This window comes from Prorops nasuta, unplaced genomic scaffold (assembly GCF_024137725.1).
Source record: "Prorops nasuta isolate Cenicafe-Biocafe unplaced genomic scaffold, Cenicafe_Pnas_1.2 PNAS00019, whole genome shotgun sequence".
Taxonomy (NCBI): domain Eukaryota; kingdom Metazoa; phylum Arthropoda; class Insecta; order Hymenoptera; family Bethylidae; genus Prorops; species Prorops nasuta.
In genome coordinates this window covers 2,750,081-2,771,566 of record NW_027116816.1, presented here as the reverse complement: position 1 = coordinate 2,771,566, position 21,486 = coordinate 2,750,081, and the positions used below count along the sequence as shown (strand labels likewise).

General features: G+C 33.4%; 2 protein-coding genes across 2 annotated transcripts; one reads left to right on the top strand and one right to left on the bottom strand.

The window, feature by feature from the left end:
- The first annotated feature begins 233 nt into the window (after positions 1-233).
- Ubr3 (Ubr3 ubiquitin ligase) lies at positions 234-21,370 on the top strand. The gene is made up of 28 exons (XM_066739109.1): positions 234-1,221; positions 1,305-1,518; positions 1,590-1,718; positions 1,818-2,083; positions 2,151-2,513; positions 2,599-2,778; positions 2,879-3,105; positions 3,189-3,344; positions 10,609-10,790; positions 10,864-11,003; positions 11,087-11,229; positions 11,307-11,473; positions 12,539-12,797; positions 12,859-13,018; positions 13,231-13,317; positions 13,836-13,988; positions 14,198-14,379; positions 14,462-14,867; positions 14,940-15,085; positions 15,158-15,304; positions 15,391-15,714; positions 15,800-16,028; positions 16,119-16,331; positions 16,417-16,688; positions 16,817-17,164; positions 18,282-18,413; positions 18,508-18,647; positions 18,727-21,370. The coding sequence occupies exons 1-28, from the start codon at positions 987-989 to the stop codon at positions 18,842-18,844; spliced, it is 5,718 nt and encodes a 1,905-aa protein (XP_066595206.1). The 5' UTR covers positions 234-986; the 3' UTR covers positions 18,845-21,370.
- Positions 3,433-9,872, bottom strand: orion. Its single transcript, XM_066739111.1, has 8 exons — positions 8,807-9,872; positions 5,522-5,663; positions 5,253-5,393; positions 4,950-5,167; positions 4,622-4,839; positions 4,325-4,563; positions 4,138-4,261; positions 3,433-4,062 (listed from the first exon to the last, which is right to left on the bottom strand). The coding sequence occupies exons 1-8, from the start codon at positions 9,398-9,400 to the stop codon at positions 3,726-3,728; spliced, it is 2,013 nt and encodes a 670-aa protein (XP_066595208.1). The 5' UTR covers positions 9,401-9,872; the 3' UTR covers positions 3,433-3,725.
- Positions 21,371-21,486: the final 116 nt, after the last annotated feature.

The following is a 21,486-nucleotide window of genomic DNA, read 5'->3' as shown; positions in this document are numbered from 1 at the left end:
GAGCTAACGATTCCAACTGATTCCAACTAGCTCAAAAATATTGAAATCGGTTGAGAAATAGAGCCATAACGGCGCTCTCGCTACGCGAGCTAGCCACTTGGCGGCGTTGTGCCGAACTATGAGTAGGAGAGAGACTTCAGACTAGTTCAGACTACTTCAGAGACTTGAGCGACTTGACTACTTGAGAGGGAAGGTATTTCGTCGGTAAAATAGGAAGATTTGAAGGAGGAGAATAAAGAGAAAAGAGGAAGAAGGCAGGAGCGAATCGGGTTGCGACGACGGCGAACAGAAAGGACGTAAACGTGTTCCGCAGCCAGCTACTTCTGAGTGCTTCTGAGCACTTCTGAGTTCTGTGTGTATAATGAGAAACGAACTGTGGTAAATTGGTCGAGCAGGCAGGCCAGTCAATTGATAGTTAATGTTAAAGGTGTATAAGGTGTAAGTGCAGTAAGTAGTGGTGGTATTGGCCAGGCCAGTTTTCGTGTTCCGTAAATGTTTTTATTCCAATTGAACTGCAATTAAAGTCAGAGTAACGGAAAATCAAGGAATCGGAAAATCTGCTGTAGGATAAATTAAGAGTTGATTGCGTGGCTTACTGGCGAACGGAGTAAGATTCTGCTGGATAAGTTTCGTCATGCTGTCAGAATTGACGATGAAGACAGCAGAGCGAACGAGAGAAGCTATTTGATATGGAATTTGTTGGGTATTTTCTGGTCCGCGGGCCACCTTTATTTGGTTTTTCCTTCAAAAATTTGCCAACAAGCAGTTTGACAAAAGATTCTATTTACGGAATATTGATAAACCACCCACCTGTCGAGCTCGTCCAGCCTAAAAACTGTTATTGAGGCTCTCGGTCTCGAGCTCTTTGCTTTTTCATTTTGATTCCGACTACCCCCTTCCGCATCATAAATCCACAATTTTCCAAAGGCGATCGGAACAAATCTCTACAAAGATTGTTCCCTCGCCGTATAGATAGATTGTACACGATGGCCTCGACCTCTAGTACATCGGCAGAAGTGTTGCTGGCTAAGGGCAAAATGGGTGCAGCTGAGTACATCCATGCCCAATGCAGCAATCCCACTGGTGGAAATCAAAATGCTCTTAATGAGTTATTAGATATTCTTTTAAACCCCAGTAATGCTATTGATGACTGGGAGACAATCGATTGGTTATCATGGTTAATGGCTGGTGGTAGAACGCCTTATGATTTTGGAAAAACAGGTTAGTAGTATGTTTATAATATTGTTGATTGTGCAACTACCTTTTTCAAAAATCTAAAGTTTGAGAAACCTTATCCTTTATAGCAAGAATCTATGATAATGCAACAACTTGTGGCTTGGTGTGGACTCCAAATTTTGTGGCATATAGATGTCGGACATGTGGGATATCACCTTGCATGTCATTATGCACGGAATGTTTTAAAAGAGGCAACCACCATCATCATGATTTCAATATGTTCTTAAGTCAAGCTGGTGGTGCTTGTGACTGTGGTGATACATCTGTTATGAAAGAAACAGGGTATGTAGAGCTTCAAATTAAGTTAATAATTATTTACTGTATATATTTATATCACTTACTCTGTAATTTAGATTTTGTGATAGACACGGGCCAAAGGTTGCTGTCAATAAGACTGTTGCTCCATCTGATTTAATGTGTGTAGCTGAAGCTATGATGCCTAGAATAATTCTTAGGCTTATACAACACTTAAGAGAACATTGGTAAATTTTTAGCCAAAATATTTGAGTAAAAATTTAACTGTTGCATTGTTTCATAAAAGTAAAATAACTGACATATATAAAAATAATTTACACTTGCAGTAAAACTGGGGTACCCAGCTATAAACTGGCTATACAGGGAGCAGATGAATATTTAACTATGCTTTTGGATTTAAATAATATGGGTGCACTAATGAGACATGTCATGACATCAGCTCTTACTAATCCACAAAAATATCGTAGTTTAATGGATCCTTCTGTATCAACTGGGCAATCCGAATATGATAACTATTGCCAAGACAGTAATAGAATTTATCAAAATGCAGTAAAATCTTTGCCAAATCCTGAGCCACCAGATGAATACAAAGGTATGTTTGTTAATTGCGCAATTCAAAGAATAATTATCTTATTTCATTTTATGATTTGTTTCTATAGAATGTGCTTCACTGCAAGAACATTTGGAGCATAAAACGTTCTTAGAAGAATTAATGTTTTGGACTGTAGCTTATGAATTCCCACAAAAATTAGTGTGTTTTTTGCTAAATATGTTGCCTGACCCTCTTTATAAAGAAGCATTAACCCGCGCGTTTGTACTGCACTATAGTAGAATCTCAATGATGCTTGAAAGATCTACAGATCCAGATACTTTGAGTAACAGAGTTGTTCACGTTAGCGTTCAATTATTTAGCAATGAAGCTTTGGCCATGAAGATGGTAGATCAGTTAAAGTTGCTACATGTCATGGTTATTAGTTTAAAATATATGATGGGCAAAATTTTGATACAAAATACGCTTCATGGTATGTAACTCTATGAATCAATTTATATTTTGCTAAACTTTTAATTGCTTATTGAAAAACGTTTATGTTTAACACATTCCATTAGATCCAGATAAAAATTTTCATTATGTTGTTGATTGCGGACGACAAGTGATGAAAGAGCATTGCTATTGGCCACTTGTTTCTGATTTAAACAATGTTCTTTCACACAAACCAGTTGCTGTACGATTTATGAGTGATGATTCACTCCTAGAGATGTGGTTTGATTTCCTTTCAATGTTTCAAGGTAACATTAGCATTTGTCTTAGACATGTCGTATCAAATAGTTTCTTAAACATTAATAAAAGTTTTCAATGAACCTATACAAAATTGTTATGGCATTTAAGGTATGAACGTGAATCAAAGAGAGTTAAATCAACACATCGAATTTGAGCCCAATACATATTATGCGGCGTTTAGTGCTGAATTAGAAGCTAGTGCTTATCCTATGTGGGCATTGGTTTCCCATCTTCATGGACCTGAGAATGCAGTACTCAGTCAAAGAGTTCTTTCATTTTGTTCGACTGCTTTACAAGATTGGTTGGACGCTGTTAACTATACTCATCCAAATGTTGTAAGTCTTTTTTTTTGTTAAAGATTTTAGAAATTATTTTACGACGGTAAGTTCATATTTCTGATCGTTTGATTACTTTGCAGAACGACAGCCAGCAAGTGTCTTTTCATCTTCCGCTTCATAGATATTTTGCAGTCTTCATGTGCCAAGCGGTAAGAAATCAAGGAGTAACGCTAGAAGATTTGTTACCTCCCAATGATTTACTCCACTTATTGATGATGCATCCACTACGAGTTCAGGTAAGTCGGATCTACTGAATATTTGATGAATGTTAAGATGATATTTCTTTTACGAATTACCTTCAGTTTTTATGTAGACATTTTTTATTCAAAAGTCTTATCAATATTTTGTTATTTATTATACAAAGTTTATAGATATATGTATATACATATAGGCATTTTCTTTTTTCTTATTATAAATTTGCTACTTAAGGGAGATAGTGGATCACAGAATTACTGCTATTAATTTAAAACTTACATTTTAAAATTACGTCAATTTTTTTAACGATAAAATAATACGAGACTTTTATTTATAAGTTTGATCGCAATTAATTATAAAATAATTTTATTAGGCAAAGAAAAAATATTTCATTTAAACTGAAGTAAAAGATAAAAAAAGGTTTAAACGGCTTGTATTTCGTTGGGGGATTCAGATATAATTGGCCGAATAGGCGGTACGTCAGCTTGCAAATGTGGTTCATAATTAAATGTGATCAATTTTAAAGCAACAAAGCCGCCAGATCCCTTTGATCCTTTGTGATAAACACCAGCCCCAGAAAGAGCAGTAGGTGGTTTTGGTGCGACTGCCTGCAGATCTATAAATGGTATTGTACTTTGCGCTGCATCTTTCTCACGATCACTTGCAGCGAAATTCAAGTATTGATTAGCTAAGGAGTCAGGTTCGGCATCTAACAATGTTCTAATTGGAATATCTGCATTCTTTAATTGCAGCTCGCTCCTATTGAAAAAAAAACTCGCATTGATCGTCTATTTATATCTTCTCTTATGAAAATGTTTCAAGCAAGTAACTTACCTTTCTGTGATATCATTGCTGTGCCAAACACTTTTCTCTGGAAATAGCTGACCAGTGGTAAAATTGAATGGTGTTACCCGTATTTCCAAATTTAATCTTGTACCGACTACTCGAAATCTTGCACCTTTGATAAATTTAATGGTTTTATTATAACCCTCAAAATCATTTTAAGTATGAATGATCTTACCCGTGAGTACATGGTCATCGCCATAGGTTAAATCGTCCATATCTATTGCACGCTTTTCCCAAGACAATGTATGGTAATCTACAGTATTCATAATATGCTCATCAAAAATAGAGTAGTCATCTACTGGTTTCCATTCAATCGTTGAAGCGTTGATGTTGGCACGTGGCTGTAATTCTCCTTCTTGTATTTGAATGTGAATAATTTGCTTGTTTTTCGTAAATTTGATACCTGTTACAACTCTGTAAAAGATATTGATCAAGCATTATTCGTTTATACACAAAATGTCTATTTTTATACCTGTTATTTTCTATATCTGATGTAACATTTCGCAAATTAACGTATCTATCGGAATTTTTGTTATGATCATCACAATAGCAGAAACAATAGCTGCAGTGCCAGAAAAGCCAACGCCACCAACTGTCCACTTTGGTCAGTCTTGGACAAGTGTTTTGTTGCCCAAATTGACGTCCATCTTCGTAAGTGATGTATTCGTATCGTCGATTTGAGTTTCTATCCTAATATAAATGGAAAACAACATCAAAAAATAAATTTTTGGTTTTGGGAGATTACTTTGAAAAGAGGTTTTTTGCATTTGTTGCTCTAATCCATTAGAAAGTGAACTTACAGACGGGCAAACCCACATGTCAGAGTCGACATATTCGCAATTGACCAATTTTCCATTGCACCTACGCTGTTGAGAACAAAACTGATTTTTGTAGCAGCCATAAACTTTCGCATAACTGTAATAGGCGCAGTTTTGTCTACACGTTGAGTCGCTGTTCATATCGACCTCATTAACGATATATCCTTGAAACAGTTGTTTCAGTTCGGTGTAAGTTTCATCTAAAATATTAATATAATTAATTTATTAGGAGTGCGGCATCAATGGCATATGCACTGCTAAACCATTAACAAGAGATTGATGTACCTGGCTTGTGTTTATTTGGGTTGCAAAGATACATATCACGAGGTGCAAATGCCATAGCAGTTTTCACTGCTCTGATTGTTTCCGACGTCCTAGAGTAATATTCTTCCTTAAGTTGCTCCATTTCCTCGGTAAAGTCCAGACCTAAAACATCAAAACTTAAGTATCTCTAAAGAATAATCAAACTAAGCATTCTATTGCTGTTTTAAAGATTTGATTCCAAATGAATATATTGAATATAAGTAATAGAATGAAGTTGTGAATTTACTCACTTGAATTGTAGACCCGCAACAAAACATATGAAAATTGTATCATGGCAAAACCCTTAATTTCCGATAGTGCTACCGTAGTGTACAAGTTGTAGAGTAATTGCTGAGGAGATTGACGATTGTTACAGATACGTGCAGCGGCTTCCTGTGCATAAACGTTAATAGAACATTTTAGTGTTAGTCATCCCGTATCACACACTAATCTTCCTACTTAAATATACAATAATGTATTCCTCAATGATTTTCTGCTCTACAAAGTTGCAAGTGAAATTATAAACAAGGAAACAGAATTAAGGTTAATGTAGAGACTCTCTTGCTTTTCCTCTCAGAAAATTTACCCTATTTGAAAAAACCTTTTTTTCAGACCACTGTACCTTATAAGCAAAAACGAATAGTTTTTGATCGGCTACGAATTCTTGTATACGATCTAGGGCTAAGGGAATAGATGCTGCAGAGTCATGCAAAATTGTATTGGCAAAGTTAGTCAACTGTTTCACGTTGACCGGTGAACCCTTGTCGACGATTTCTCGTTGCATTTGTCGAAACACCATATACAAGCCATCTACGCCTCTCATATCAGATTGCGTTCTCGCCCATAACCATAGGGAGTTTAAAACGTCCAAATATTGCTCGCGATTATTCGGAAACTCTTGTTCTATTTCGTTGCCGAAATTTTTGTAGGTTTTTATGATGTAAAGAAACGCTTCTCGCTCGTCGACATTGATCCATTTTGGACTCGATAGCTCCCTTGTAAGCTGATTCTCCAACTGCATCAATTTGTGCCTCAGCATGTCCACGCTTGACATACTGTCATATATAGAGGTTGATTTTGTCCATACTGCTGATAGGCACAGCAAACACAGCAATAAAACCTGCTGCATTTTTCTCAACTCTCGTTACTGTTTCCCAATTGTTTCAACGTCACTCTGTGGAATCGATTTATTGGAATTTTAATTATTATTTTACATATCTTTATCTCAAGGCTACTCCTCGCACATCAAGCACGATTTTTCTCTGAATTATTTATTCGTACTGCAATTGAACTCGTCTACATGTACCAACGCAATCACTGATTATCGACAAGTCGTACCTACCAACGTTCGACACTTTATTTAGCCTCTCGCGTTTTTTCAGGTCTACGCTTGTCGCTCAAAAATTATATTATAAAGTTGATGCACAGTGAAATTCTAAAAAAGTAATATTTTTATAAATGTCCTAGAATTCTTCGAACTAAAGCGGTTTGTTTTTCCAGTCTCAATAATGAATTATTAAAAGTAAAAAAACGAAGCAAAGTACGGGCTACAGATAACATGATGAATTTCTCATGAAACTTTCTGTTATATAATTCTGATCTCCAATCGTATTTACGTTTTAGTGTTTAAAACGATAAACTGAGTAATATAATATTTCGTATGCTCAAGATATGCACATGGAAGAATTTGTTTTCAGTGGTTTTGATACCCTGAATGCTCTGATAGGAAAGAACGAAATTTAATACCAACGTATGTTTATGAAGCTTAGGGAGGCATGATAAAAAAGATCCTTTTTGCAGTTTTTCTGTTGTATGTCATTGTTGTATTGAACAAAGGCGATATAACTATTCTTGGTAGCTTCTTTATTTCTAACTGCATTAGTGTTGTGGATTACGCATAAAACTCGTATACACGTATATACCACAAGTCAAAAATTCTGCTACTGTGACATTGAACCCAATACCAACTCGTTAAAGAAATTCCTATTCCATGAATACAGCTCGGCAAGGTTACCTAAACTCTGATCTCTTGTTATTCAAGCTATTATAATTATCACATAAAATCAAATGAAAAAGCAAGTATCGAATATTTACATAGCTACGGTACAGTAATTTACGTTCCTTAAAAACAAAATTTTGTTTTAGTCCAATACTCCAGAAATATTAATAACTAATTTATGCTTTTCTATAATTTTTATAATTATTTATGAGTGTTTAGACGAAGAGCAGTATCGCGTTAAAGAAACGTGCTTGATGGAGCGAGTCAACCGCACAGAGTTAGGTCGCCGCTGAAAAGTGATTGTAAATTGTCAAAGATTCAAAGTGTTTTCGCGACACGCACCGTTGCATAGGCTGAATCACTTCACAGAAGTCATTTATTAGTCGTCAAAACACAATTCCAATAATAATCACGTTTTCAGTAAAGGATGAGGAGGGTTAGCGACCAAGTAAAACTAGTGTTGAAACGGCTGGGCAAAGCTCAGTGAACACTCTGAACGCACAAACTGGACTGAGAAAATCGCATTAACTCGAGTAGTTGCTTTTCGTTCGTCACTCCAGTCGCCTGTCTCCTACCCTCGACTCTTTGGTTGGTCTTCTTTCGTCCCTGTGTCTTTGTCAATCCCGCTGAGCTGTGTAATGCGTCGTCTCTTTCGCGTGCGCATGCTCCACCATACCAAACCGTGCGGACCGTACCACCATACATATACCGTACAAACACAACTCTTCTTACTCTTGTATTCTTTCTTCGCGTGTTATTGACACGCTCATTTACGTGCTCGGTTTCTCTCTCTCTCTCCCTATCTTTCTCTTTCTCTCATACATACATACACACACCGTTTCCTTCCTACCCATATATGATATTAAAAGCCTTTAAACATTTTATATTTATCGACCCAAAAAACTTACAAATATTTGGGTTCTCTCGATCAATTTCGCACAAGGACAAACCTCACATATCCCAATTAAACTCGTGTTTCCTCGACTCCTAATGAAAACTATGTTTATTCTTTTGTTTCTTCTCTCTTAAAACTTATTTAGAAGAATGTAGATATTTTCAAAACTTTCATACTTATAACAGATCAGCCTTGTTATTTGTTTTTCTAGTTTTTGTTCAGTAGCGATATCAATCGCAGCACAATTGTTCTTCGTATTTCAAATGCTTTGGACTTGAATTACAATCCTATCACTTTAGCATTCTGTAGGATTATCACGACATCCCTAACGCTATTGATCCTACGAATCAAAAAAACCCGTAATAAAGTAATTTGCAAAAAGTTTGTTTTTGCAAGAGTAGAAAAATTTGTACTTGATGAATATTTCAAATGGATTATCATCCAGTTGGAATTCGTAGAATTAGTCAATTTACTTATGGACTACTTACACTTCTCTGCTTCTTCACTGAGTCATAGCTATGTGTACGTAAGACCGCGCTACAATACCAACCTTTGTTATTATTTATATAATTTACTCGAGCTGCTTGAAGATTGCGATATACTATGATTATAAAATATATTGTGAATTAACTGAAATTGTACCTTAAATTGATTAGACAGTAATACGAGAATGCTGGTTTCGAAGACATCGTCTTCCTGAGGGACAATCAAGCGATGTAAAAGCTTGAGTTGATCCGGCAATTGTCCGATACTGGTTGAGACACATGTAGCTGCGAAATCTTTAAGGGTATATGGTGAAAATGTTTCTGTTTTCGCGGAAATCGCCCGAAATTGTTCGTATTTATTATTAATCTGATAAATGACCCTTTGAAAATCTTGAATGCGAAATTCCAATCTTTGCTGCATTGGTATCTTCTGCAAAATCTCCTCTCGCATGATATTGATCTGTGTTTCTTGCTTCTGTCCAAGTTTTTGAATGTCTTTAGCAACTTCTCTTATTTGATTAATTATACGCCTTTCCATGTTCCTTTGAAAGGGAAATTGTTCATTCGTGTCAAAATCCGGATTTCTTGAACGTATGATTTCCCATGTCTCCAGTGCGTCCGAAAGAGTTTCCTTACCGAATCTCAATATTTCCGTTATGTCACCGAAATTTACGTCAAATCCATCTCCAGGTTGAAAAAAAGCCATTAAAGCAAAAAAAATGGCCAGAGAACCTTTCCTTTTGAGCCACATGTTTAGTGAACCTGATTTCTTAGGCTTAAAATATGCGTGTAGTATGGTTTTCTTACGAACGATTGAACTCTGTTTTCACCTTACAAACATCTTATTTTCTCTTATTCCCATATGCACTGAAACGTTAACAAAGGAATATATCACTGGTAACTGTATCACCGTGTCTGTACTTGAAGTGTTGGTTTTTGATTAAAACGAAAGCTTCTTGCTTGTTTCGTAAGATCGTTAGATCGACGGTTGATTTTTATATGCAGCGATTTAGCGATCCATTGGAATTTGAAAAGCAAGCATTCAGTGACAATTTTAGACTGAGTGAAGGCAGTGAAGCAAGCAGGCAAACATGGCAAGTAGCGAGACTAGCAAGATTGGTGGTATACGAGGGAGGATGGAGAACCGACTGAAACGTCTGAAACTGAAACAGAAGGAAAGAGCGAGAAATAACTAACAGCTATGGGTTTAAGCGTGTGTGTGTATGGCTGCCGCCTCAAATATAAACTGACGGCATTGTCGTCAAGCGTCAGCTTTCGATGCTTCGCTATCATTGGTCGGTTGCTAGGGAACTCACACATTTACATACCCAGATGCCTAATGATAACGTTGCTCTGTTTATTGATGCATCAGTATTAGTGAAACTTAACCTCTCGTTCACTATCCTTCACTGTAATGTAACGGGAAGGACGGGAGTATTAGCTGCTGCTGGTAGGGATAGGATAAGATGGAAATCTTGTGTCCCATCCGAACTACCTACTCCCTCTCAATCCCAGCTATCTGAACTCCCATTTCCAAAACTCTGTATTGTACAACACCATTGTAATGGTATTTGTGCAATGAGTGAGGATAACTGAGCATATACAAAGACAGATCTTTGTGTTAATATTGACCAGAGAGTAATGGCGGGAATTTCCTTTTTCCCCTACCCTACTACCTACTACGACTGAAACCCCACTCCTAACTCTTTACCCCACCTCTCCTTTTCTTACTATCCATTCATTCTTTCAGTTATAAACAGTTACATTAATTTATTATGCACAACATGAATTACGTTTTTGTATGTGTTTTCAGCATTTATATCTATCCTGATGATAATAAAACTGATGATACCAAAATATATTGTAAAAAACATGTATTCTGTATTCATAATTAGGAATTAATTTTTAAAATATTAATAGTAAACCAGGGTTTTTAATGCCTGTATATTTATCATACAGGTGGCTTTCTATGAGATATTAAATGGACTATGGGTACGTAATGGTCTACAAATAAAAGGACAAGCAATGACTTATATACAGTGTAATTTTTGTAATTCAATGGTGGATGCAGATTTGTATTTATTACAAGTTTGTGCTACCAAACTCCAACCAGAAGTCTTCTTGAAAACGGTCATAGAAAAGTAATCCATTTGAACTTGAATAAAATTATTGGTATATATAATTCATTTGTTTAATCATCAACTTTTACAACAGGTTTCATATAAAAGAATGGCTAAGTTTGAGTCGTTATGAAGCAGCGCAAAATGAATTTCTTGAGGAAGGAAATATTACTCATATGTTGGAAAGTTGTTTAACATTTTTGGCAACTCTTGTTAATGTGCGGACAAATCTTGGTAAGCATTTTAATACCATCAATTTTTAATACAAATGTTTCCTGAAGGAAATATACTTAATAAATAATTATGTTATTTTTTAGGTCTATCAGATTCTGAAATGTCTTGTCTTGAAATGGTAACATTACTATGCATGGGTGATAAAACTCACAGTCAACTGATGGAATTAATGCCAGAACGTTGTGGTACTACGCAAAATAGAGATTTCGAGTCTGTTTTAGCTGAAGTAATTGAATTTTTTAAGTCAATATGAATTTTATCTATGCAAGAACTATATATAAAATATTGCAAATATTATTTTAGGTAGCACAGTATAGGGCCCAAAATCTTGAAGCCAGTGGTAATATGCAACAAGGAATGTATGGCCCTAAACCTCGTATTTGGGATGAATTATTTGATCCATTACATGTATTGTTAAGAGCTGTGCATAGAAGAGATTTTCAATTATCCATGGATCGTTTTACAGAATAGTAAGATATTCACACAATTATTAGAACATTTTAATCGATTTTTATTTATACTTAAGTTGGTCAGTTATTGTTTATTCAAAAATTATATTTAAAAGATGATTCTAAGAGAAAAACTTCTATACCGTTTTTAAGTCTATCCCTTTGTTAAAAACTGGTGAACGATTCAAAATTATTTACTTAAAGGTTTTACTGGGAAGAAATTAGTAGGTTTAGTAAGTTACTATTAGGTAGCCTCAAAATGAATTTACTTAATCTTACCTAGAAGATCACCTAAAAAGATGAAATCTATACAAGGGATAACGATGGAATGAATATATTTAACTCAAAATAATTTTTTGATTAAAGGTTTTTTTGTGTCATCTTTTCTATTTGAAACTTTTAGGCTTGCCGTAGTTGAGTGGGCGCGGTATATGGAATTGTCAGATCTAAAGGTGGATCCAGATTATAGTATTTCTGCACGTACAAACGCCATTCGCGTACTAACATTCTAGAATTCTTTTGTTTTTTATGCATAAAACATATTTATAAACTTCTGCAAGAATAGCAATTGTTTTACTATTATTATATGTATGCTTTTATTGAGCTTTTACTAGCGGCAATATGACATTTGGTATTCAAAAATGAAAGTACGGAAAGGGCGCACTTTAGCAGATATTTATATTAATAACGCTCACCTTTCCATAAATAATTATGCAAGGTGCAGCTTTCCATTCGCGTGATGTATCCAAAAATGAGAAATTTATCTTTTTATTCATTTCCATTAAAGAACTGCACTTTTGTGTCTGCTATTTTTAATCGAGATTATATAGTCTTTGCCCCCAAGTAAAATCCTAATAGAAGTCATTCACAATTATGATAGGACATTTTTATACTTGCTATAAATGTCATTCATAGGCAAAGAGTCAATAACTTTTTCATCACGGGCAAGACCTAAAAGCTTTATACAGATTGCTTTCTTAAAACTCCCCCTATCTATTTTTTTTTTCGAATTAACATTTTTAGACCGAGCACCCTGTGTACAATCTATGAGTACAAATACTTATATGATAATTTTTTTTTGTTTAGTGTCAAACAATCTGGAAAGTTAAAAAATTGCGCAACACCTTGGCCACCGTATCGACATCCCGCACCTGTCTCAAAAGATTATGATGACCCGCGGGTCGTTTTACGATCAAAGATCTTTCACGCTATGATTTTTATTATTTTGTACAAGGTCGTAAACGGTCATCACATATCCGAGAATGTACTTGCATTGACTATTTATCTTTTAGAGATGGCAGTTGTCACTGTAGAGTCCCCAGAACAATCCGTAAGCGAAAATCAAGTTAGTAGATCTCAATATGTAAGGAGGTGGATTTAATTGGTTAAAACTGTCATTATTTCAGGAACATCCATTATGTCAGTATACTGGTGGGAATTCCTCTAAAGCTATTAAAGATATGGATTTGGCTAGTTGGTTTGAAAGTGATAACTTATCTGCAAACTTGAGGACAGTAATACCTCGTGTAACTCTAGTCCAAGAACCAGAGTCGAACAGCTCAGATAGTAATATTCCATTATTTTTCCAATACTTTTTTTATCACGTTTGAATTAGAAAACATAATTATAAAAAGTATTAAAACTAAACTTAAACTGAAGCATTCTTAAAACAGATCTAATTGATTAAGTTTTGAAAAAATATGGTTTCGAGAAACACTGGTTTATCATTTAACATTAGCAACTATGATCTCTATTTTAAAATTATTTAATAATTTCAGGCGAATTTGAATGGGAAATTTTGAGTGAAATGACTGAAGTAGCAACAGTAATGAGCGCACCTATTTTACCAGCTTTACCTCCAACAGGTATTAAACGATAACTATATATAACCATTACTTTCTGTTTCCTATTTACTTTTTGTTTTGAAGAAATAATTATTATGACACGAAGCTCCAAAGCTATATTACATAATATTTTATCAGAATACGTTCATTCATATTGTTCGTGTGTGACCCATTCTGATTTTGCCGTTTAGATCGTTTGATATTTTCACATCCTGTTTTTCCCTTGGATTTTTCTTATTATTTATATATATATATAACTAAATATGCAACTACAACGCAAATTTGCCACAATACCCATTGTTATGAACTGTATAATAGTAATTTTTAATTTTATAAAACACGTAATTAAAAAACTTGTTAGATTTGATCATTGGAGCGCATATATTCGCGTTTCAAATTTCTTCAGTACTTTAAATATCATAGAGTATGATAGTTAATGTACGGTTGCTAGTTCAGATTTATAGAGCGCCATGAACTGAATTTTTAACTAATAGTTGATTATAGTAAAATATTATTTTTTTTGCTTTATTATTTTATAGCCGATTATGACATGGCAATTATGCGTGATGATGGAATCGTTGCCTTACCTGCCGATAGTAACGATGAAGATTCATTGATCGTTCAAAGAACTTTACCATCAACAAGTGAAGAATCCATGGTCCTCGCCCTTGAATCACCCCCTTCGCCAGACAGTATGTGTTTTAATGTAGTTTACTTATTTTATTTTTGTGTGTTTTGAATACTGGTTAATGCAAAATAACATAAAGAAACATGGTTAACCATTAAATGTTCCGCTTATGTAGCTTACATTATAAGAGCTTAAGATTTTATAAACATTACAGAAAAACTTAATTTGTTTGATTATAAATTTGTTTATTAACCGTCTATTCTTTAATTACAGATTTAGTGGGAGGGCAACCAGCATTACCACCAGCACCTCAGAGGCCAGCAGTTATGGCTGGTAACGAAATCATTACATCTACACCGATTCACTCTAGATTGGGTACATCTTATGTGATGACAACGGACATTGTTCCATCTACTTCTGCTGGTCATAAACACCTAAAACGTAGAGAGGCTCAAGTTAGTATAATATCAGTGAAAAATTAGTTTAAGAGCAGTATTTAAGCAAAATTTGAAAATGTTAACTTAACTCATTATTTAGGCACATCCGCAATTAATTGACGTTGGGGAAAGTATAATATCACTGTTGTTGAAGTTGCATTCTCAATTATCTGGAGTACCTGACAGTTATAATCCTGAACAAATATCGGATAGTGAAGCTAGTAGTAGTTCTGCCACTCCTACAGAATCCAGGATTGGGGATGGACCATTTTTCATTTCACAATTACTTAAAAAGATCGCTAATATAGACTCTATGTGTAAAGATACAATAATTGAAACAAGAAATAAGTTGTGGCCTCGTATGCAAGAATGCGAAGATGAACAAAGGGAGCGAGAGCAAAGGGAGAGGGAGGAAAGACGAAAACGAGCAAAAGAGAGGCAGAAAAGGCTTATGGCAGAATTCGCTAATAAACAGAAACAATTTATGGAAAAAGCAATGAAGACAGGTATACAATTGGTAATCTTTTTAAAGCAGTTTCATCTACTAGATGGAAGATAAAACATTCTGGTTTTTTCAGAGGAGGCTGGGGTATCTGGTATGGATTGGGATCAAGAGGAGGATACTACTAGGTTAACTAGCAAAAAGGAATATCACTGTGTTATTTGCAGTCAGACTTCACCCAGTACTGAAGAAAAACCCATGGGGCTTGTGGTACTAGTACAGGTAAAATATAATTTATAGTGAACGAAATATGTTAGTCATCTTAAAATTGTTTTGATAATAATATCATTATAGGCTACGAGCGTTATTGGTCATGAGCGACATCAAGAAAAAAGACTCGTACTTCCTACGTCAGACGAAGAGCCCTCAATACAAACTTATTACACGCGTGGCCGACGTTTTGATCGCTTAATGGACGAGTTAAACCGCCATTTCGAAGGAGTGAGTGAATGGCTTCTATTTTCAAACATGCTTAAAAATTATTAGTAATGATTTTATTATTTTTAATATTTTCCGTATGCTTACAGTTTTCATGGCTTCTCTCAGTTAATATGGGCTGGAAAGGAGGTGTTCACGTTCAGACGTGCGGTCACCACCTTCATTTAGACTGTTTGAAACTGTATCTTCAGACTTTGCGCGGCCAACAAACTGCATCGGAACAAAGACCGAACTCTTTAGCTGTTAATAAGGGTGAATACTTTTGTCCGCTTTGTCGACAATTGGCTAATTCTTTTTTACCACTTTCACCACAACTCGGAGAATGTGCGGCTATTGTAAGGTCTCGTCAAGCATCCCCTGAAACCATTCTTCTTGAGTTAAATAATTTTTTAAAAGAAATACAACGAAATCCGGTGAGTACATTGCTACTTTTTAAATAACCATTTGAGTTTATTCAGTGTTTTTTAATTACCTTTATACGTTAATTTTCTATTGCAGACTCCATCGAATTTAATCCTAGCAATGACTCACGCAATGGAAGATATGACAAATTGCACATATATAAAATATAAACATAAAAATTCATCACCTGGCCATCAGGACCTGTTTCTTTTTGTAAGTTCTGTGGCTCGAACAAATTTTGAAGTCGAACTGGTACAACGTGGTGGATCGTTGTGCACCCCTTCTCCAACAACGATACCTTTGACACCGAAACGCGACTGTATCGGTAACATTAATTCATTTTTCTATTTTCGTATTCGTTTACAAGAAAATGAATTTAAATTAAGCACACGACTGTATATTACTATTATTATAGTTGCCCTTCTTCATGTATTGGCTATGCACGCGAGATTATTAACAACATGGCCAGTGCATCATACATGGCAACAATTATCTGGTATTTCCGCCGAACCGTCTACACCATTAGCACTGACACCACACTCAAAAAAAGAAGTTCCTTTACTTCTAAGAGATCCTACTGCTCTCCTTATACAGTTTATTTTACTACTGCCATTACACTTGGATCAAAGTAGGTCCTTTAGTAATTACAGTTTGCTGCTATCGAAAGTTTGTCCGATATGATTATAATAATTATCATCATTTTTTATATTTAGCATATTTCTCAAGTGTAGTAAAAGTACTTTTCAATTTGCTGTACTATCAAGTTATAGTTCAGATAAGCTGCACATTTTCTACAGCAGAAAGAAATACGTTGCTCAAAAGATGCGAAGATGGCTCGGCTACTTCTTGGGAATCTATTATAGCTAAAGTGATATCGCATTTTAACGATACTGAGCTATACAGCACCGAAGAAACAACGCGCGAAGCATCAACTTCATCATCTGTGACGTATAAATGGGTGAAAACTTTTCCTATTGAACAGCAGGTATAATTCAAATTTAATAATTTTTAATGAAACTTTTACACCCCTACAAATTTTATCTGTTATTGGTACTATTTAATTTGGGCCGTTAATTTAGTAAGCGTAACTTTACGTGTGAGATTGTATTGCAGATTAGGCATTTATGCCTGCCTTTCTTACGCGTCGCTGCATTACTGCGGCATCATCTGTACGAGCAACCATTGCCTTTAGTCACCGCACCTCAAGCAGAATTTGTTAGATTAGTATATTATTTAGAATTGGTTACGGAGGGTATGCATTGGGATAATTTTAATTCCACTGTGGCTTTGAACTGGAAAGATGAAGAAGCAAGTACATCGGTGCCTCTTTCATGGTGCAATCAATTTCGTGAGCTTTTCATGCGCAATAAAGCTGCTAGAACATTAATAGCAGAACAGCACATATCATGGCAAACACCGAAGCTTCTCCGTCTTCCAAGGGAATATGAAAAAATATTCACAGTATGTATATCTACTGAAACTTGATTCAGTAATGCTAAATTTCTTTCTATTTACCTATTTAATAATTTACAACTGTTTCGTTTCTGTCTTATTTGCTTTTATAGGATGATTGGTATATAGGGTGAATTTATAAAATGAACTTGATTAATATCTTGGATTTAATACATTTTAGTAAAAAGAATTCCAACAAATTGTGGTTTGTTTAAAGAAACACAAAAAGTGATGTTATTACCTTGACTTTGAAAAGTCACTTGAAGTTTATATGAGCTATTTAAATGAATAACTTGCTGTAAATTCTAGCATATTTTTAAGGTGGTTCTTGTTGATTTGCAAAAATTGTAGATAATTATCAAAAAAATATATGTTCTCCGAATTTCAAAGAATATGATATATTTTTTTCAACGTAGATTGCCGAAGAAATTCTAAAAAAAAGTACTTGAAAAGTCTGATCTAATTTACTCTTTATAGGAGACGACGCTATTTTAAATTGCAAAATTCAGATTGCATCTTACAAAAATTGTAGATCAAACAAAAAAAAAACAAGGTAACAAAGTACGATTTTCGTACTTTTAAGTGGTATAAAAAATGTGGGTAGCCAAACTGAATATAAAGATATTAATTGTGAAATGTAAGAAAATTTAATTTTTGCAGTAGATTCGGATAATTCAGACCGTACTAGTCGAACATAATTTACTTCCGAATTAAACAAATTACTGTTTAGTAATTGGAAAATTAATCCTAAATCATCAAATAATAATTGAAACAGAATTTAAAAGAATAAATTTCACTTTTATATTTGCTTAAAATATGTATGACCAGCACGGTCTGAATCCATCGCAAGAACTACCTTCAGTATTTTATTAAAATATCATTTAACTCAAACATATATGACTTCAATTTGCTTGGTCTTTTTAGTTGCAGCGCAGTCAACTGATATGCATACACACGCGTGTTTGCTTAAAGCATATTATTTCAAGTTTATGGTATCATTTGGCTTGTTACGTTTATAGATTCACTCTATATTTAGTATATTTATTTCAGAAATTTTAGCATTATTAAATACTAAGTTGTGTTGTAAATAGATAAGTTTTTGTAATATTGCTCTTTATTTTAACAGTATTATCATGAACGACAGTGTCGTCATTGTCGCTCCGTTCCTCAAGAGATTAGTATATGCCTATTATGTGGTACTATTGTATGCCTCAAACAAAATTGTTGCAAGCAAGCGAATGTTTGTGAAGCAGTACAGGTAAAATTGTTGATATATTATTGAATAATATAGGTTTGCGGCTTGTTAACAATTTTTAAACAGTATTATATGTAAAAAATATTATTTCTTTCAGCATTCGATTGATTGTGGTGGTGGAACTGGAATATTTTTAGTGGTAACATCTACTTACATTATTGTGATACGCGGTCGACGTGCCTGTTTATGGGGCTCTTTATACCTTGATGATTTCGAAGAAGAAGATAAAGATTTGAAGTAATTAATTTGATTCCCATTTTAATAAAATAAGTAATAGAAATATAACCAACTAATGAATTTATTGTCTTATTTATAGACGGGGGAAACCTTTATACCTAAGTCAAGACAGGTATCAGTTATTGGAACAACAATGGTTGGCGCATAGGTTTGACCATACGAAAAAAGTGTGGGTTTGGCACCGTGATGCTCTCTGACAATAAACATTAGAAAATTTGAAAAAATCCTGAATGCTCATGAACCTCAAATGAATTAAAGACTCATCTGACGTGTCTCTTTATCAACTTACAACGCTTTAAGAACTAATTGCATTAATTCTTTATAGATATAATATTTATTATGCAGTGCATTACAGTGATGCAGTGATCAAATATGACGTAATTTTTCATGAAAGTATTAAATTTGCGATGAAAGAGCCGTTAAATTGATTATAGTCATATTACATACGTTTGTAACTGTACCGGAAATGTATGTTTCGAATTAAATATTGTATATTTTATTTAAGTATATACACACACACACACACACACACATATATATATATATATATATATATATATACGTTATGATAAAAGAGTACTTATTTAGCAGGTAACATTTATACTTCTTAAGGGACAGAATAAACTGTTTTGTTGAATCAATCATTTTGCAATAGAAATTACAATATTCTTATACAATATGAGCTTGAAGCTTATTTGTTAATAAATTATGCAGCCTCTTATAATACTGGAATGGTTACAGAAAATTATGAACGTGCCTCTTTTCTAGCTTTATTGTTAAATGAAAATGGACTAAAGATTGCCTTAAAAAATTTACTTAAATTTAATTGTGATTAATTGTTTTGTAACAATATTGTTTCATTAATTTGATATTTACCTGGTATTTTGGTTTACAACTTTCAATAACATATTTATTATGGTTTAAGATACTTCATTCAGTAGAATTTGTAAGTACTATTTCGTAAAGATTAATAATTATATTGGTTCCATTAGCAATCGCTATTGATAACGATAGAAGCTTATGTTGTATTAATTAAACTAGCATGACAGGAATCAAAGACTGCCGTCTTTAAGCAGATATATATATATACACAAATGATCGAGTGTATATCTGTAATGCAATATCATTATTATTTATTACAACATTTTACAAGAAAAAACTATATTGTTTTTTCTTTTTTTTAACGAATCTGTTCTTAACGCGCAACACGAACAAATTAGCTGCTACTCATTTCATAATCAATTGAAAGCAAAGCAATATAACTTTTTTTTAAGTTTTTTTTTTAATAATCTGGATTATACGTTAATACTAAGTTAATTAGATCAAATTTTAATCTTATATTATACATTAAATTACTTAATTATACTAAATTGATTTGTTAAAATATTTGACTATATTTTCATCGCAAGAGAGAATGAGATAAGTCAAAGATTAAGTAATAAAAAAAAATTATATATATTTGAAATACATATACTTTCATGTAGTTAACAGAATTTGCTATTAAATAAAATCAAATTCAGTTTAAAACTTGTAAATGAAATTTTACAAAAGATAATACATTGCATCACTTATTTGCAAATCGAACCATAAAGCTGTTATGGTATGTCAGATACTTTCTGAAGAAGCAATTTTTGTAATATTTTTTCTTACATCAGTTATCATGTAGTGCAATAGTAATATAATAAAATTGATATATCTTTCAACATTTGAATGCTAGGCTTCTCAAATTGGTGTTCAAAAATTTGCTTCTTCTTCAAGAGATTCTCTTTGTAAATACATAAAAACAACAAAGCAGTATACATATTGCAACTTTGCATTAGTCAATGTTTGATGCAAAACAATCTGTATATAAATAAATGTTTATTTTTAGGAACGTCTATGCTTATAGTCTAAGGCTGAGTAATAAAGAATTGAGTAATATGAAGTTTTGATTCAATTAATCATGATAATAAAAAAAAAACATTTTGTATGTTTCACCTCCTTCCAAATATATATAAGTTGTTGCATTTTGATCAAATAAGGCTTTAACCTTAAAGGTTCTTCTCTTTGTTTAAATTGTAATAAAATGCTAAATTCTGTTAGAAAAAGATGTTTTTATTCTGTGTTAAATATTACAGAGATTTTATCTCGTTGGATTGTGCAAATATTTTGATTCAACTATTACTGTTTAAATAAAAACATTGAAATACTTACAGCTATCACTAAAAATTTATTTGTATGAAGGTATTATAATTATTAAACTTAAGTCAATAAAATTGAATTGTCTAAAAAATTATTTATCATTTATACTGTGAAGCTTCTTGGTAATCAATACAATGTTTAGAATTAATCACTTTCTTCAAAATTGTATTTTACTTAAGTATTTTTGTAAAGCAATTCAATTAAGAGATATAAAATCACACTTTTTTAACAGTGCTGAGACCTCTTAATTATCAATATAAAAAGGCTCTGTAACTTTTTTAAAGCAAGTTTCATCAAAACAAACAGAGCAGATATAATGAGGATGCCTAAGCAATAAAAACATCAAGAAATTGACTTTTATGTCATAAGAAAGAAAGGGAAATAAATATTAAAAACTTGTAATCTAGAAATAAATTATTGCAAGCTGTTGTTAACATTTTCATACATATTGAAGACATCCCAGCTAAGTTTGAAACTATACATCTATTTCAATTTATTTGTATCTTTAACCTGTCAATTACCAAAAGAAAAAACTTACCTAAATCTAAATAAATACAAAAAGATTTCTATAATCTGTTAAAGTACAAAATAATTTTGGTTTTTGCAAGTGGTTAATATTTAAAAATTAATTTTAAAAGGCATCCACATTATTTACATG